The 18807-nt window shown below is 44.8% G+C and overlaps 1 protein-coding gene across 6 annotated transcripts in view; it reads right to left on the reverse strand.

The window, feature by feature from the left end:
• Positions 1-18807, reverse strand: part of PDE4DIP (phosphodiesterase 4D interacting protein) — a 222056-nt gene that overhangs the window by 84748 nt on the left and 118501 nt on the right. For all 6 annotated transcript variants that reach the window (XM_083156692.1, XM_083156693.1, XM_083156690.1 and 3 more), the window contains 2 exons: positions 16197-16336; positions 5398-5498 (listed from right to left, as the gene is read on the reverse strand). In XM_083156692.1, coding sequence (XP_083012818.1) covers positions 5398-5498; positions 16197-16336 — 241 coding nt within the window. The remainder of the gene's footprint in view (positions 1-5397; positions 5499-16196; positions 16337-18807) is intronic.

Consider the following 18807-nt stretch of genomic DNA (forward strand, 5'->3'; position numbering starts at 1 on the left):
TGTGGGCTGGGGCGGAGGAATGGTGTATTAATCTGGGCTGGAGGAATTATGTATTAATGTGGGCTGGGGCGGAGGAATTATGTATTAATGTGGGCTGGGGCGGAGGAATGGCGCATTAATGTGCGCTGGGGCGGAGGAATGGTGTATTAATGTGGGCTGGGGCAGAGGAATGGTGTATTAATGTGGGCTGGGGCGGAGGAATGGTGTATTAATGTGGGCTGGGGCGGAGGAATGGCATATTAATGTGCACTGGGGCAGAGGAATGGTGTATTAATGTGGGCTGGGGTGGGGCAGCGGAATGGCGTATTAATGTGCGCTGGGGTGGGGCAGAGGAATGGCATATTTGTGTGCTGGGGAGGGGTGGAGGAATGGCGTATTAATGTGTGCTGGGGTGGTGCAGGGGTGGCGTAGTGTGTTCATTGGGCTCTATCTGGCGCAGTGGGTTCATTGGGCTCTACCTGGCATAGTACGTACAAGTGGCTCTACCTGGCACAGTTAATTTAAGAGACTCTAGCTGGTGCATTGAGTTTAAGGGGCTCTACCTGGTGCAGTGTGCCTAAGGAGCTTTAGCTGCGCAATGTGTATAAATGGCACAACTATGGTATAATGTGAATTTGTACTATGTGACAATGCCCCTTCTACACGAAGGCACGCCCTTAATATGACCCTTTTTGTATGTATGTATGTGTGTGTGTGTGTGTGTGTGGGGGGGGGGGGGGGGGGGAACGACACCAATTCCTATTTTGACACAGGGCACCAAAATTTCTAGTTACAGCTCTGTTGCTATCGGTCACATTATGTGTATAAGAGCAGAAGCTTTACTACTATGGGCATTAAACAACGTTTACTCTCAGCTTCCGTCTTAGTCACACTCTGCTTTTTTGCAAAGTATGGGAGGGCGCAAATTTTTAGTTTGCAGGGGGGCGCCGAACACCCTAGCACCGGCCCTGCTCCAGAATGTAATGCTTTCATCTTTGGACATTTTTTTCCCCTATGGACTTCTATTTGCACTTTGTCCAGAGATGTATCCAACAACACACACACACACACACCTGCTTCATGTGTGTCCCTCTCCCTCTAGAAGTCCTTCTATCACACGGGACAGCTGGCATCGGGTGGGAATGGTACATACTGTATCGGCGTTATTTATGCCACTATGGGGGTTATTCTCATTCACTCGGAAAGGCACAATCACTCTCTAATGGACAAAACCATATGCACTGCAGGTGGGGCTGATGTAACATGTGCATGTGGTGAAAAATAAATCATTACTGTATTTGCCGGCGTATAAGACGACTGGGCGTATAAGACAACCCCCCAACATTTCCACTCAAAATATAGAGTTTGTTACATACTCGCCATATAAGACTATCCCCTCTTCCGCACACCTTCCACACTCCATGTCACTAGTAGCTGTCTGGTCCGCCCTTGAATCCATATTGTGCAGTGGCGTAACTAGAAATATTGCGCCCCCCTGCAGAATTTTTTTTTGCGCCCCCCCCCCTCCCATACATTAATTGTATTTTTTTTTTCATACATAATACTTCCTTTCCCCCATCTCTATCATCACTCCTATGACCCATAACAATTATGCCTCCTGTCCCTCCCATCAAAGTTATCCCTTATTTGCCTGTTCCCCCACTAAACACACAGTACAATTTAGAGAACTTCAGACCTGGCAGGCTTCAGGAGCAGGTGTCACTGTCCGGAGTCTGGACACAGGGAAGTTAAGTCATTTCTTTCAGCTCACTATCTGACTCTGGCAGCCTTTATAATCAATCTAAAGCCTCACTGTAATATGCTTTACTGTGAGGATTTGGGTTGATTGTAAAGCCTGCCACAGTCTGTATAAATCAAGTGAAGTGTGGCAGGGACGGGAGGAGAGGGAGATCGTTATATATGAAGCTGGCCACGCTGCTGTCAGTCACAGACGGGTGCAGGCTGCAGCAGCTAGGCACCACATCTCATCTCAGCAAGGGAGCACTTTGCATACCTTGCTGAGCCACCAACACTCAGCCCCCGGCATTCTCCTCCTGCCTCCAGCTCCTGCATTCACAGGTACTGTGCGGTGACACTGCGCCCACATATTGCTGGCTCCCCCCCGCAATGGCTTGGGCTGCTGAGCCTTAGTTACACCACTGATATTGTGGATACCTGTAGTACCAGTATTAACCCCTTGAGTGGTGGGTTTTGCTGGGGCAGGACAAACCTACCAGGGCAGGTTTGTCCTGCCCCAGCAAAACCCACCACATAAAGTTGTAAGCCCCCCTCACCTCCGCTCCGGCGTTAGTACGCCAGAGCTTCCCTGCAGTGCTGCCGCTGTCCCCCCTGCCTAAGCTGCCTGGGGAGACCCCCCCATCTTATGCATACCTTGATACTCCAAATCTCTTACCAGGTCATATAAGAGACATGTCAGTGCTGCCGCTGTCCCCCCTGCCTAAGCCGCCTGTCACATTCAGCAGTGATGTCGGCGGCAGGCTGGGGGAGGTTTGCGGTGGCGGGGGAGGTTCGCGCTGCCTCAAGCCATTCAAAGCTCACGTTCTGGCCACCTTTGCGACTCCTGATTGGCTGCCGCATTGCAAGCTTCGGTACTTGTGTATTATAGCGGCGCCCCCGATGTACATCGTACGATGAACGCGTCGCATCGCATCGCATGCCATGTAACGGATGGCATGCGATGCGACGCGATTTTGACCCCCTATACGATGAAAAATCGTATAAGCACCCTAAAGGGTACATGTACAATGCCATACAATTTGAAAATTGTATGCCATCGCACACTATCGAATGAAATCGCGTCGCATCGCATACCATCGTATGCGTTATGGTATGCGATGCGATGGGCGCCGCCAAAATACACAAGTACCCAAGCTTCTATTGGCTCGCAAACTAGTGCAAATTTTCAAAATAGCAGCAGCATGGACCTGCTGGTCTGTCCTGCTCTGAGTCTGATAGCCGGGCAGCGCACAACTCTCTGCATGGCTGTCACCGAGCAGGATTTAAGGCCCCCTTGGCGATGAGCATTTCAGTCCCCCTAAGCAACGGGTTTTCAGTCCTCCTTGGCAATGAGCATTTTACTCCCACTTGGCAATGAGCATTTTACTCCCCCTTGACAACGAGATAAGAATTCACCAGTGAATACGAAAGACAAATAGAAGTTTTTGGGTCAAATTTGGCTGAAGCCTGTATGGATCAGTCAGATCCATGCAGGCTTCTCAGAAAAAATAAATAATTAAAAAAATCTACGTGCAGTCCCTCCACCTGGCAATAACCAGCCCCAGGCTCATTGAGCTGGTCCTGGTTTCAGAAATCCAGGGAGAACAAAGCTGGGGCCCCCCTTTATATCTATAACCAGCACCAGGATCAAGGCTCTGCCCTGACTCCTAAAATACAGAGGACAAAATGAGTAGGGACCCCCATATTTTGGCAACCAGCATCTGGCTCAAACAGCCAATGCCACAGCCGGAGAACAATTTTTATAGAAGTTTCCCCAACCAAAACATCAACCTGTGGCTGGTCAATAAATGGGTTCCCCCTCCAGGGCACCATTGGCCAGGGCATTAATGGACATGCTGGGTCTTATAGTTCTACAACAAAACAAATGTCCAAATAAATAGCGCAACCCCAGAAAAATAAAACTTTAATACATACTACAATCACCCATGCATACTTACATATAGGGTCCATCTGTCCTCTTCTCCAGTAGAAATCCTTAGGATACCTGTGAAAATGAATTATACTGTACTCACCAGCTTCTCTGGCATAGATCGCACCCTCTCCGGTCCAAAGTAGTTATCCAGGGTGTAAAAAAACAAACTGTCCTGACACCATACGAACATGAGGAGCCACAAGTGTGTTTACACTTGCAGCTCCTCCCCCAATACTGAGGGATTTCCCAGTGATGTCATACACTGGGTCCTCCCCCAGCCAATCAGGAGAGGATTCCTGGGGATCTCTCTGGCTGATTGTCTGTTTGCGGCTCAATAGACACCCGCCCATGTTAAAGATTAATATGGGCATCTATGTGCGGTTATGACAGATCTGTGCAATGCTGGTGGCTGGTACTTTGCCTACGACATCAGCAAATACAAATCCTGAGAATATGGCAGGATTGTAAATATTCCGTAATCTCCTTTTGTATTGTGGGGCCATTCATACAGGGATCGGCTGTTTATGGCCAACCTTAATAAAAAATTCCAAAACATTTTTCTTTTATTTTGAAAACAGCAGTTGATAATGATGTACTTACATGTAAAATGCAATCTACAGTATGCTATTCTGCATAGCCACAAGTGTGTTACAATAAAGTGAAGACATACAAAGTCATTGTCAGATGGAGCGCCTCTGCGCCGGCAATCGCCAGCGCAGGCATGCTGGCGATCCCCGGCAAAGGATCAGAGGCATTCCATCTGTATAGCGTGGTCAGTGATGTAATAGTGAGTATAGAGTGTTCAGTAATGTAGTAGAGGGTATAGAGCGGTCAGGAATGTAGTAGTGGGTATAGCGTGGCCAATGATGTAGTGGTTAGTGTAGAGGGGTCAGTAATGTAGTGGTGGGTATATTGTAGCAGGATCAGTAATGTAGTGGTGGGTATAGCGTGGTCAGTGATGTAGTGGTGGTTATAGCATGGTCAGTGATGTAGTGGTGGGTATATAGGTGTCAGTAATGTAGTGGTGGGTATAGAGGGGTCATTAATGTAGTGGTGGGTATATTGTAGCAAGATCAGTAATGTAGTGGTGGGTATAGCGTGGTCAGTGATGTAGTGGTGGTTATAGCATGGTCAGTGATGTAGTGGTGGGTATATAGGTGTCAGTAATGTAGTGGTGGGTATAGAGGGGTCATTAATGCTGTGGTGGGTATAGAGAGGTCAGGGATGTAGTGGTGGGAATAGAGGGTCAGTAATGTAGTGACGGGTATAGCAGGATCAGTAATATAGTGGTGGGTAAAGCAGGATCAGCAAAGTAGTAGTGGGTATAGGGGTGTCATAGATGTAGTTGTGGGTATAGAGAGGTCAGGGATGTAGTGGTGGGTATAGAAAGGTCAGTAATGTAGTGGTGGGTATAGCAGGATGAATGCTGTAGTGGCGGTTATAGTAAGGAATGACTCAGGCACAAAGAAGTGCAGATGGAACCAAAGCAAAGACAGCAATTGTGTCCACCCCATAAATAGGCTCTATGAGGGGTAATTTCACCCCGCTCAAAAGACCCTGCCCCATTAAGGCCACTACCATACTTTACCCAGGCTGCTTTTCCATCCCAATCTGCCACTGATGGTAAGTAAGTGCTTCTCAGACACTGGATCGTAATATTGTGTTGTATTTATCAGAAAGGTATGGTGGGCCAAAAACAAGAGTATGCTGGACACCAAGATTTCTGGTGGCTACCCTGGGAAGCTTACCTTTTGTAGGTCTTTTCTCAAAATGCCAGCATCATGTGCATCCTTTCTGTTCTCTGTGAATGGATTTGTTTTGTCTTCAGATTTGTTATTTTCACACATACCTGAGAAAGAGAAGGTCATTATCAATGTCAGCATCAAATATGTTTCTGCAAATACCACTGTATTAATAACACTGCCGGATTGCACCCCGGATTAGGGCACGGGTCAGTCCCAGGAGCATTCTGAAAGCTCTACGTCCAACCCAGCTTATTTCGGGTCAGTTACATCATCACTCGACCCGGGTTACCAGTTTACATTGCACCTTGACCCAGGTCAGAGCCGCTGCAACCCTGGTTTTGCTTTTGTGAAAGTGTATGGAAATGTATGACATGCTCAGGCAATAAAACAAAACCAGAAATAATGCAGTAATCAAGTCTTAAGGGTAGATTTATTAAAGCTTCTAAAACTTTAAAGTGGTGATGTTGCCCATAGCAACAGATCAGATTATATAAGTTATCTATTGTATCCTAGAAAGAATTTTCATTTTTAGAAGCATTAGTAAATCCATCTTGACAGTTTTATAATGACACTCACATGCCAAGCACGCATACTCTTAAAAAAGGGGTGTACTGTTCAACTTTCTTTTAGATTGCTATTACATTGTGAATAAATAGCACGCTTGCTGACTTTAAAAATATCCTGTCTGGGAGAAGCCTGGAGAGGACAGCCAGATCTCCAGGTCGGGGGGGGGGGGGGGGGGGGGTGGCAGGGACGGACGGGGCTGATGACTCAAAGCCCCACCCCCAATCCATGCAAACGCCGCGATCCGTGGGTCTGCGAGCAGGGGGTGGGGCTAAAATGATGCAAAATTATATGATTTGCGTCTTTTTAGTCCCACCCCTTGCCGCGGACCCGAAAAACCCGGTAATTAGTGCGGCCCGGAAGGGGGGTGTAGGGGCTGCCTGGCAAATGCGGGAGGATTGCCAACATTCCCGGGGGGCCGGGAGGGGGACCCGATTTTCGGGAACCTCCCGGCAATTATGGGAAGGTAGGCAAGCCTGATATATAGTCCAAATCAAATAGAAAGTGACCCTGAATCGCAACGTGTGTACACTAAATTTAACATCAGAGTTGCTACAGCAAAATAACATTCCCTAGTACACCTTCCTGCACTGTATGTCAGCGTGAAGCACTGGGCGTTCCCATGGGTGACAATGTCCCACCCGCTGCATGCCCCCCCTCCCACACCGCTCAGTGAGAACAGCCTGACGACATTGTAAATCGCAGCAGACATTCGCACAGTGAACCTGCACATGCGCACAAATAACTGGGCCCCGTCCAAACAAATCAAAATGACTCCCTTAGTTAGGTTAAACTTTGAACCACTCATCCAGGCCATTAAAACGGACCTGCAGTGTTTGGTTTCTTTGCTAGTATTTTAGCTCAGGCATATTAACATAATTAAAGTTAACAAAATACTCTATTTATAACAGAGTTTGCCCATACATATTCCTCTTTCCTTCCTCAAAGTCCTTTAAAAGCTACTGTAGTTCAGGAGTTTGTGTGGAGAAACGATTAAAAAACAGTGGGGCAGATGTATTAAGCCATAACAAGAGATAAATGCAAGTGTGATAAGGAGAGATAAACGTCCAGCCAATCACCTGCTAACTGCCATGTTACAGGCTGTGTTTGAAAAAAGTCAGTAAGGAGCTGATTGGCTGGACGTTTATCTCTCTTTATAACCCTTGCATTTATCTCTTGTAAAGGCTTAATACATCTGCCCCATTGTATCCTCTACAGATGTAAACATGGAGGAGGGCACCAGTTTCTTTATTTTCTGAAGTAATATCTTTAGTCATATAGTTGACTGGGAAAGGGGTGCAGTCTCCAAAGTGTAGCCGCAATTGTAAAATGTTCCCAGGCCTATCTAACTCATGCTGGCGTCTGCCCCAAATTTGTATATTTTTGGATTCAGTAATTCAGACTGCCAAGGCTGTGATTGGGGAGGGGATACCATTGGAGCCTGGATCCTGGCTGCTTTATCTTATAGACCTTCCCATCTACAAACATAAGACGTCTGCTTTAGCACTTTATCAATGCAGTGAAAATGGTAGTCCTTGTTTATTTGAAGGCTCCTCATTTTCCTCCAGTATCCATTTGGTTTGAAAGACTTGACATGGAAATAGAGGATCTGTCACTTTCTACTCATGATAGATATCAGGAATTTGTTTGAACCTGATTTTCCAGCTTGGAATATAAATATTGTGCTGAGTACCAGGCCTGGCTGTATGAATCGGGTGGTCTGGGGTAAATATATTAGAAAATGTTCATGCTTTATTGCTGATCCCATAGCTAATCTTCACTATAGGTTTGTCTGCCCCAGTGCAGTGGCAAACGCAGGATTTTCAGAAGGGGGTTTCCAGAGGTGTGGAGCAAAGCACGGAGATGGACACTTATATGACCCAGAGATGGTGACCCAGTATAACCAGGTCAGTTAAAGTATTATAGACAGACCAAATGTATATTAATAATAATAATAATAATAATAATAATAATATACACACACACACATATATATATATATATATATATATATATACACATATGTAACAGCAGTGTAGACCCCTGGGCAGAGCAATGTATTGGGGCCCCTACCGATCCTCCAGCTGTAGGGGTGGGGGAAGCTTTGATGTCCCGCGGGTGGTAGGGGGTGTTATATCAGCCGCTCAGCATGTAGGGCCTAGATCAGTAATTTCCACTAATTACCCTTTTACTGCACAGATGGTGGGAGATGAGGTGGGAGAAGGGGGCATTGGGCTGAATGAAGGGGCCCTGATACATAACTTCCAGGGTGGTAGAGGATGTTTAATACGCAGAGGAGGGGTGTATAGTGGATTGGGCTTATTATTCATAATTTTCTGGTGGGAGGACAGCTTGCTTGACTGCAGATATATCCAGTTCCCAGAAATAGATTTCTTAGATTTTAATGGAATTAAAAACTAAAGAATCCCACCTACCAAATGGTATTGGGGACTAGGGGATCAGAATTCAGGAGGCAGAGCAATCTGCCAATGAGTATATAAAACTACATACCAGGTATGTGGAGCTGGCGCAGTAACCAGATGCTGGAAGGCTGATATCTCTGGTTCTGGGAACAGTAAAGACAAGCTACTAGTGTCCTTCAAAGGGGGAGAGTCCCAGCTTTTGGAATATACCCTCAGAAAGACTCAAAGTCAGACAGAACCTGAAATATCTGACAGGGAATAGCAATTAACAGGCTTGGATGGGGACCACTGTTTTGAAGTCAGATATCTCCGGTTCCCAAGGGCCGATTTTTAAAATTCTTGTACCCATGGAAAGAGGGGACCCTCAGCTTTCAGCCTAGGGCCCTTAGACTCCTGGGGGGGTTTCTGGATACTCAGAACCCCCCCCTGCGTGCGCTACTGCAGTGTTTGTTCCAAGTCTTCTTCCCTGACTCCCATGTTTCATACATGTGTTGTTAGTGGATATGTAAAACATTATATTAACAGTGATTGTTTTGGGAAATATATTTATAGCTTTTGTACATTTGTGACAAATAAACATTGATTATACAAAGAAGTCATATATATTGTGACATACCTAGCAATGCCTTTTACTCAGATCTCAAAGCGGGATCTAAGCAGAGCTAATGCTGGAGCTGCTAGGATTTGTATTGAAACAGCCTCTGTCATTATCCAAGAACCACAGCTCACATACATACATACATACATACATACACAAACAATTGAATGTGCATACATCAGTTGCACAATCGATCCTCTGAGCATCCACACTTATATATTTCCCGTCAGAAGATAAAACTGCTGAGGGGGTAACACTTAACCAGAATTACCGCGGATGTATACTGGGGTGTGGTATAGGGGTCTGACAGTCGGGATCCCGACTGTCATTAGCCCGACATCGAGATCCCGACTGGCTGGATTCAGGCAGCATGGTGAGCACAACAAAGCCCCTTGGCTGCGCTCGCCACGCTGCGGGCATGCCACGCATGCTGCGGGCGCGGTGGCTCACTACGCTCGCCACCTATTCTATTCTCCCTCTATGGGGGTTGTGGACCCCCAACGAGGGAAAATAGCAGGTGGCCGTCGGGAACCCAGCTGTTTGTGCTTTGACAGTCGGGATCCCGACATTGAGTAAATGCCTGTTGGAATCCCGACTGTCGGGACCCCGTCCGGCACCCTTCTACTGTATCTCATACTTTCTTCTGTCTATCTCATACTTGCATACCCTGCCAAAATGGCCAAGAAGGCTCCTGATAATCGGGTCCCCCTCCTGACCACGTGGGAAGGTGGGCAAGCCTCCCATATGTGCCCGGAGCCCCCGCAACCCCCTGGAGCTGCCAACTGAAATGGCAGAATTTGCAATTTTTCGGTGAGCGGGCTTGACTAAAATGATGCCAAAGACCAGTGAATCGTGGAGTTTGTTTGGGGTGGGACTGGGCTTGGTGACATCATCCCCCTTTGCCCCCTCCTGACATGTGGTATCTAGGAGTGTGCGAGCAAAGCCACTCTACCACAGTGCTTGCACCAGAAATTACAGACAGAATCTCTGCTGCAGTTCCACCTGGAGCATCTTTAGGACAATTCAGGGGCCACATGTAATGATTTGCGATGCTAATCTCTGTAGTCTCAGTGTGGTTGCAGGTTACCCAGGGCCTTGCCATGATTTCTATATCCTATGCAACTCAGCCCTGTTGGAGAAGTTTGAAGAAGGAAACATGCCAGATGGCTGGCTACTTGGTATATTCTATTTACTGGTTTCTAAAACCTATTTTTAATAGAGGGGAGCAGGTTCAGTTCCTAAAGAATCAGTCCAGGGAAGCTGCCCTTTTTTAAATTAAAATAAAAAAAGTTTTTTTCTTTTACAGCAACAGTGCCGTTAATTGTACCGTATCAGTCCAGGGGTGCTGCCATGTGTGCTGGATAATTCCAGGAGTACCACCAGGGCTATTTTTCAGCAGGCTCCAGCAGGAACTGAGGCCCTTATTCTAGTTCACTCTTTCTGACAAAATATTTCTTAGATGGGCAAAACCATGTGCACTGCAGGTGAGGCAGGTGTAAAACCCCACCCAAATCTAATTATCTCTGCACAAGTAACACCTGCCTCACCTGCAGTGCACATGGTTTTGCCCATCTAAGAAATATTTTGTCAGAAAGAGTGAACTAGAATAAGGGCCTCAGTTCCTCAGTTCCTTCAAAAACTGCATTTTCAGAGGTTGGGCTGCATTTTTACCTTTGCTGCATCTCGCCCTGTCTCACTCTCTCTCTCACCAGCTCTTGCTCTCATGCACGCTTTTAAACAGTTAAATCATAAAATAACACTCGCATTGTGCTTGGTCCAAAGACCTGCATTTTTTCTAGTCTGTATTATCACAACAACTCGCATGCAGGTACTACAACTTTATAAAAAAGTGAGAGAAGGTGCGAGTTGCTTTTTTACTAACAACTCACACCACATTACATGCCCCCCCTAGATGTGTGCAGTGCAACCTGAGGGCATTTTTTTTATATCCCGCCAACGGTGGCCCTACTCCATCCACATGACATCCTCTCAGGGAGCATAGCTGGCACCAGGACACCCCAATATGGTGATTTATTTATCTTGCAAAACAGCTAATCACAACTGGTTTGCTTATGCTGGCAGCCGGCCTATCATTATTCAATATTTGTACCTGCCCATTGCCTGCAAATAATAAGTTTCAAGCGCTAAAGTTAGTTTTTTCAGTTATGCATACTCATATGTACTTTCCCTGTTAAAAATAAAATTAATAAATTTTTGAGAAATGACTAAGGTATCTAGGCAACCTAAGTGTAAAGCAGCAAACCTCACAGTATCTAAACCTATTTACCCCTTTTATAAATATTTAAACTTATTCTGGAACCAAAACCTCACAAACTCTTTCAACCAGGAAAACACATTACTTGGCTGCAAACACACACATATTAGAAGGTTAAAAGCACCACATAACATATTTTTGGTGATAATCTGGTTTTCCACCCCCCACCCTTTTTCATAGTTACAGGGGTTAGGATCATACATGCCAACCTTAGAGTGCATTACTCCAAGAATGGGCCACATGGTTAGTGTTAGGGTGTGTGACCGATGAAGAGATTGGTTGGCTGGGGGCATGGTCACATGATCATGTCACCTTGACTCCGCCCCTTGCTATACAGTACCTTAAAACCAGGCATTCTATAGTGGGTGGGAATACGATAATGCAATTCAGCACAAAGCATGTCAGTGTGTCATCATCGTGGACAGCATAGTAGGATTGCAGGGGTCTGGGGGGATGCGGGGGACTTGATCACTTTTCTGTGATCAGATTTTCATGAACTTTCCGGCCGTTAAAGAGGGTAGGCGAGTACAGTCAGAATGTATGTCTAAAAGGTATAGATCTGTTCTTGTACAGTACTTCGACTCCCATCTGAATGGATGGGATTTTAATGCCTCTATCTGCATCCCTTCCTCATAGCTGCACGGTAGCATGTGAAGGGCCGAAAAGTCATTAGATATTCGATCACCAGTCTGAACTGAATTATATCTTGTCCGCTGATCGCCAAATTGGGGGCGGAGGCAGACATCATGAGACATCAGCCGTCCGACCCTGCGTTCCCAGGAGAATGCCCGGTGCTTTCATGGGGATGTCCATTAAATGCTGGGTGTTCCCCTCACACACTGAAGGAGTTCACACAGGGGTCTGCACATGCGTGAATAAAACCCTCCACCATCCGAACAGCCCCTTCAGATCGGGTCTGAATTAGGTCCTCAGTTCTTAACTTGTCCTACCTCCCTTTCACACACATATGGAGTAGGCAGCTTTCTTATAGAGAATACATCAAATACCATTGTCATCTGCTACAGAAAACAGAAGGCTTAAAAACAGACTTCCCACATTTGAAAATGGCTAAATAGGACATGGTCAAAGAAAGGAGGTTGACTTGTGTAAATAAGTATTTCTAAATGCACCATTTTTTATATATATATTTGCTATACTGCACATATAGGTTGTATTTACTTCCCCTGAAGGCAGGGCTGCCACTTGAAATTTTGGGGCCCGGGTCTGATTTCTAGTCCCGGGCCTCCCCCCACCATGACACATAATGCCCCTTTGTATGTTTACTCACTGTCTGGCTGAGCTGGTCACTGGGGGGAGCAGAGTGAAGCGCAGACACCCCCCCCCCCTCCTCCACTGCGCTACCCCTGCTGAATTCCTCTGCTCCCAAAGTGATTCTATAGGAGCGCAGGCTTCTCCTCCACCTCTGGATGCTGATAGAGCATCTGCAAAACTTGGCATGACTTTCCACAGGCACCACTACAAAATGATTCCCTAGCATTTTCTATGTTTTAATATTATACATGTTGTATTGTGTTATTATCTTTTCCCATTCTTTGGGAAAAAATATACGTTGTGGCAACACTAATACCCCTTTCACACTCCGAGTTGATTAGGGTATACATCCCTAAAGCTAACCTTAACCTAACATCATGAAAATAAAATCTGTTAATATTCTATTGTCAACATTCACAATGTCAACATTATGTAATGTCATTCAGATCAGGTCTATCTTCTGGTGTCGACATTAGGAATGTATACCCTTAAGCACAATAATGTGTACTGTGAGTACTGCTGACGGTGAACTCAACATGTACATTGCCATTGTGCACTGCTGCACGATCAGGTTACAAAAATAACAGGTAGAATAAGGCGTGGCCAGGTGGAAAAACCTGATGCTATCTGGGATATCACACCTGGCTCTGCCGCTACAAACACTATTTACTAAGATGTTAGTTCTATTTCACATGGGATGTTTCTACTTCTTATTTATTTAGCACCTCGTAGCAAATTTCCTCCTATGTTACAAACTTTTATATTAAATTCCCTTTACTTTGCTAATAACTAAGATACCTACCAATGTTATATGTTTGTGGTGAGCTCTTTAGTTCCTTCAAATGCATTGATTACATTATAGGGTAATTGTAACAAGCCTTGTAGACAGATAAAGTGGAGTAGTTAACCAAAGCAACCAATCAGAATCTGTCATTTTAAAAATTGTGCTCACTACATGACAGAAACAGATTGTATAATAATATCCTACTTTACTGTACATTGTTTTGCACACAGGTCCTCAATCCCAGTTCTAAGGTCCCCAAACAGTGCAACTGTGGGTCTTTTAAAATATGTCAGTGAGTAATGAATACACATGTGCCTTTGCTGGATGACATGGAAAATGTGACCTGTTTGGAGGACTGAGGGGTAGATGTATGAAGCAGTAAAAAGAGAGAAGTGAGCCAGAGGAAAAGTGGCTCATGGCAACCAATCAGCGCTAAAGTAACATCTACAATTTGATACTGATACTTTATCTTAGCATAGTCAATAGGTCGACCCCAAACAGTTGACTGGAAAAGGGTTGATCTGGAAAAGGTCAACACATGAAAAGGACAACATGCGTCTTTCACTTTTTTGGTGTCAATGTGGACACCTCAGCATGTGGATCCCTTTAATATTGTATTTCTTCTGCTCGCTTTGCTTGCCATGCTACTGTTCCTAATCAGTCCACGTGGATGGTATGAAAAAGTCCAAAAAATGGAAAAAAAGCTCAAGTCGAGATTTTCATGTTTCGCCCATTGTCATGTTAAGCTATTGCTAGACTCTGCATTTTGGCCATGTCAGCCATATGTATGTCGACCTACAAATTGGCCCTTATTCAGATCTGATTGCAGTACAAATTTGTTCTCAAAATGGGCAAAACCATGCTGCACTGCAGGGTGGGGCAGATGTAACATACGCAGAGAGAGTTCAATTTGGGTGGTGTGTGTAACATACGCAGAGAGAGTTCAATTTGGGTGGTGTGTGTTGAAACTAAAATCTAAATTGCAGTGTAAAAATAATGCAGCCAGTATTCACCCTGCACAGAAACAAAATACCTATCTAAAAATCTAATTCTCTCTATACCTGTTACATCTGCCCCACCTGCAGTGCACATGGTTTTGCCCATTTTGAGAACAAATTTGTGTACTGCGATCAGATCTGAATAAGGGCCATTGTCAGCCATCCGGATAACATTTATCTCTGTTCTGTCACCCTCCACTCTCTCTAGGATCTGACACACGCTCTCTCTCTCTGTTCACTTACATTGGGCCTTATTCTAGTTCACTCTTTCTGACAAAATCCTTCGTAGATGGACAAAACCATGTGCACTGCAGGTGGGGCAGATGTAACGTGTGCAGAGAGAATTAGATTTGGGTGGGGTTTTACTTCAAAGTGAGATCTATATTGCAGTGTAAAAAAAAAGCAGCCAGTATTTACCCTGCACAGAAACAAAATAACTCACCCAAATCTAATTCTCTCTGCATATTTTACAGCTGCCCCCCTGCAGTGCACATGGTTTTGTCCATCTAAGAAGGATTTTGTCAGAAAGAGTGAACTAGAACTAGTTTCATAATAGTTAAGGCTGAATAAAGCCCATTGAGTTCAACCTTTGGTTATACGGCCTACACACATGCCGATATTAAGGCATTTTCTAAGCGATTTTGCTTAGTTTGGCAAAGTTGCTTAGCAAATGCCCTCACATCGGTGTATGTGTGGGGGCTATATCGGCAGCCGTGCGCGTCCCCGCGCGTCTTTATTGCTGGCCGAGATTGATGGACAGTGTCCATCAATCTCGGCATCGGCAGTTTTCTCCCACCGGAGAACACTGGCGCTGTCTGCTCGCTTAGCACACAGAGCTGACAGCTCGCTTTGTGTGTGGGCTGTCAGCTCTGTGTGCTATGTGATAGCGGCGCAGCACAGCCCGACCTAGCATAGCTAGGTAGCCCTGCACATATCGCTATGTGTGTAGGGCCCATTAGATATATTTTCTACCTTAGGTTGTGTGCTCTGATTTAATATACAGATTATGATAAGTTTTTGTACCCCTGGATGTTATAACCCAATAGACCAATAGACCAACCTTATTTTCAATGTATCGATCATGTCTGCAGACACCACCTCTCTAGAACGAGAGTTCCATAATTTAACTGCCCTGAAGTTTTTCCTTCTAAGGGTACAACATTTTCTTTCCTCTAGTCTAAATGCATGCCAACATGTCCTAGAGAGGGAAAGGTTGAATGAAAGTTTCTTATACATGTTAACCCCTTCAGTGGCACTCCCAAGAATTTTCCGGGTTATGCTCCAGTGCGCAAACTCTTAGGAGTGCCACTGTTTGCGCTCTGAACCCGCCTCCTTTCCCCAGCTGTGTGCATCGTGACCTTGCTAACATCATGCCACACACAGCCGGGTCGCCTGGGGCAAGAGGAGCAGAGGCTGATGGAGTGCTCAATGGCATGTCCCAGCCCCAAGAAATGCAGTGTGTGTGCCCAGTAGGGAGTGCTCTTTTTTTGTGTGTAAATACTACTTACCATAAAATACATTAAAGCACACACACACACAATCATGCATTGCAGTACAAAAACAGGACAAAAGACATACTATAGGAAGACAAAATAACTTTATTTAGCCTAACATACAAATTATGAAGCATAAATATGAAGTGTCTAAAACATACAAATATATTAAAACTTAAGTGACGCTGAATAAACAAACACAAACATTACAGTATCTAATGGTCAGTCAATTAGTAACCACTTAATTCAAACATTAGACAGTTTTCATTAGTAAAAGTGCTTTGGTAATGTTAAACGCCATGACTCTCTCCACTTCAATAAACAGTGCTTGAAAACCAACCAGTTCTAATTCTAAAGCATGCTTGTGAGGAAGATTCAAACACCCTTTTCCCCACCTCCAAAGCAGGTTGGAACCTTGTTTTCTGATTGTAGTGCAACTAGTTGCTCCATTGTCCTCATCAGAGTATCTTCCAGTTGACCTCTCAGTGCCTGTGCAGCCAACAGCTCATTATGAAGTGCTGGACTGGCGTTGAAGCTGTTAAACAAATTACAATAAATATTCCACAGTATTATTCACTAACTAGTCTGCTAACATCTTGATCTGTCAACTGCACATTTGAGAAGTATTTACAAGAAAGAGAGGGACCAGATAAATCGCAAGATTTGTAGGTACTTATGTATTATCTGGGCTTCCATGTTAAATGCACCCCATTTTTTCATACCCCTACTATCCAACTACGCATGGAGTTGATTTTATATAGTGTGGCGAGCGCAGCGAGCCACCGTGCCCGAAGCGTGGCGAGCCCCGCGAGGGGACGCGGTCTCATAAGAAAAACGGGAGCCCAGATATTACATAAGTACCGATTTGTATTTAGTGGTGCACCATGGAGTTGAATAACTGTGGCGCCGATTCAGACCCGTTTGTTCGGCCCATTGTCCGATGGTTTGTGCAAGCTCTTTTATGTTAATATGTAAACCACGGGAGTGAACTGCTTTGGTGAGTTTCATACTCGTCGAGCCGTTCGCTCCAGTGAGGGTGGGTGGTGGTAGATAGGGGGCTGGAGCAGGGGAATGGGCATCCCAAGAAAACGCTGGGCGTTCCCCTGGGAACACAGGCAAGCCGATAGCTGCTTAGGTTGGGCGGCTGACATCACATGACGTCAGAACCCCTCCCCTTTTCGGCCATCTCCGTCTGAAAGGAAAGTCTTTTTTCAATTACTTTTATTTACAAAGGGAAGAAAAATCATTCGATGGATGGTTACCATCCAACAATTTCTCATACACATCCTCTTGCATGCTAGCAGTGCAGTGCTGACCTGTTCGCTAGGCTGAGAACAGGTCAGATCAGTTCAAGCCCTTATATACTCAGGGAGGGTGATTCACAGAGAATCAGAAAAAGAACTTCTTAGTAGTCTGCTACTCCAATTCTGGCTGCTAAGATAAAAGAGACCAGTATCCTTTCCTGTAGATCCACAATCTGTTCAGCATATCTGTATTGTATACAGGGGCGTCGAGAGGGGGTAACCATTATATCCGGCCGGTGCTCCCCCTCATTGCAGGGAGCCGGCAGTGGGAGTACAGAGGAAAGGCTGCCACAGCAGCACAGCCTTTCTCCTCAAATAGGCACACGCTGCCCAGTCAGCGTGCTGAGCTGGGCAGAGAGACATCTACCGCGGCGGCCTGTGATCTCTGCCTCTTTGTTTATTTTTCATTGGGGTGTGGCCACGCCCCGCCTGAGTACCCCCTGCCCTCTTGTTGTCTCTAGTTATATATATATATATATTTTAAATTCCGCACTCCCGGCCAGCATTGAGAAATATGTGGGGTGCTCCTTTAAGGCAACACAATGTGTCCCAAATGTAGAGCAGGGTAGGATATGGTTAATCCAATAAGGGCACTCACCAGAGTCTCATCATGAAAGATTTATTGGTACACTACCAGTCAAAAAAGGTGTAGGTCTACGTTTCGGCCACCAGGTGGCCTTTCTCAAGACAGATCAACAGTTGACGTCTTCACAGCACATCCTGACTCTTGTGCTGTGAAGACGTCAACTGTTGATCTGTCTTGAGAAAGGCCACCTGGTGGCCGAAACATAGACCTACACCTTTTTTGACTGGTAATGTACCAATAAATCTTTCATGATGAGACTCTGGTGAGTGCCCTTATTGGATTAACCATATCCTACCCTGCTCTATATATATAGATAGATATATATATATCTATATATATATATATATATATATATATCTATATATATATATATATATAGATATATATATATCTATCTAGATAGATAGATAGATAGATAGATCTATCTATCTATCTATCTATCTATCTATATATATATATATATAGTTTTGTGCTTGGGTGGCACTCTCGGACTTACAAATAATGACGACTGAGACCATGATGTGTGGTCAACGTTTCAGTGCCCTGTGCACTTTTATCAAGAACGGTGCTTGATAAAAGTGCACAGGGCACTGAAACGTTGACCACACATCACGGTCTCAGTCGTCATTATTTGTAAGTCCGAGAGTGCCACCCAAGCACAAAACTATACATTTGGAGCCTGCTGCAAAGCGAGTTCCCCTTTTGGAAGGCACCGGGCAAGGACTAAGTCACAGCACTACGAGTGCCGGCCAGTTACGACAAGTATATATATATATATATTTATTTTTATTTTTTTTTATTATACATTTTTGGGCTATTTGGATTCACATTGCACTCACTGATTTTATGTATTGAAAAACAAAAATATTATGGGTGACATTTAATTCGATGAGAGATTCAGAAGGAGAGATTTGATAACAAATCTCCAGTTTTTTTAAAGCGGCAATAATTTACACTGCAAAATCAAACTGGTTTTGCTGTGTAAATGATTGCTACTTTAAATAAACTGGAGATTTCTTACCAAATCTCTCACTTTATGTGTTTTAAATAAATAGAAATTCAGAAATAATCATATTTCTAGACAGGTGGGCTATTTTGACATGACATAAATGACAA

The sequence above is a fragment of the Crinia signifera genome, chromosome 8 (assembly GCF_055691185.1).
Source record: "Crinia signifera chromosome 8, ASM5569118v1, whole genome shotgun sequence".
Lineage (NCBI taxonomy): Eukaryota > Metazoa > Chordata > Amphibia > Anura > Myobatrachidae > Crinia > Crinia signifera.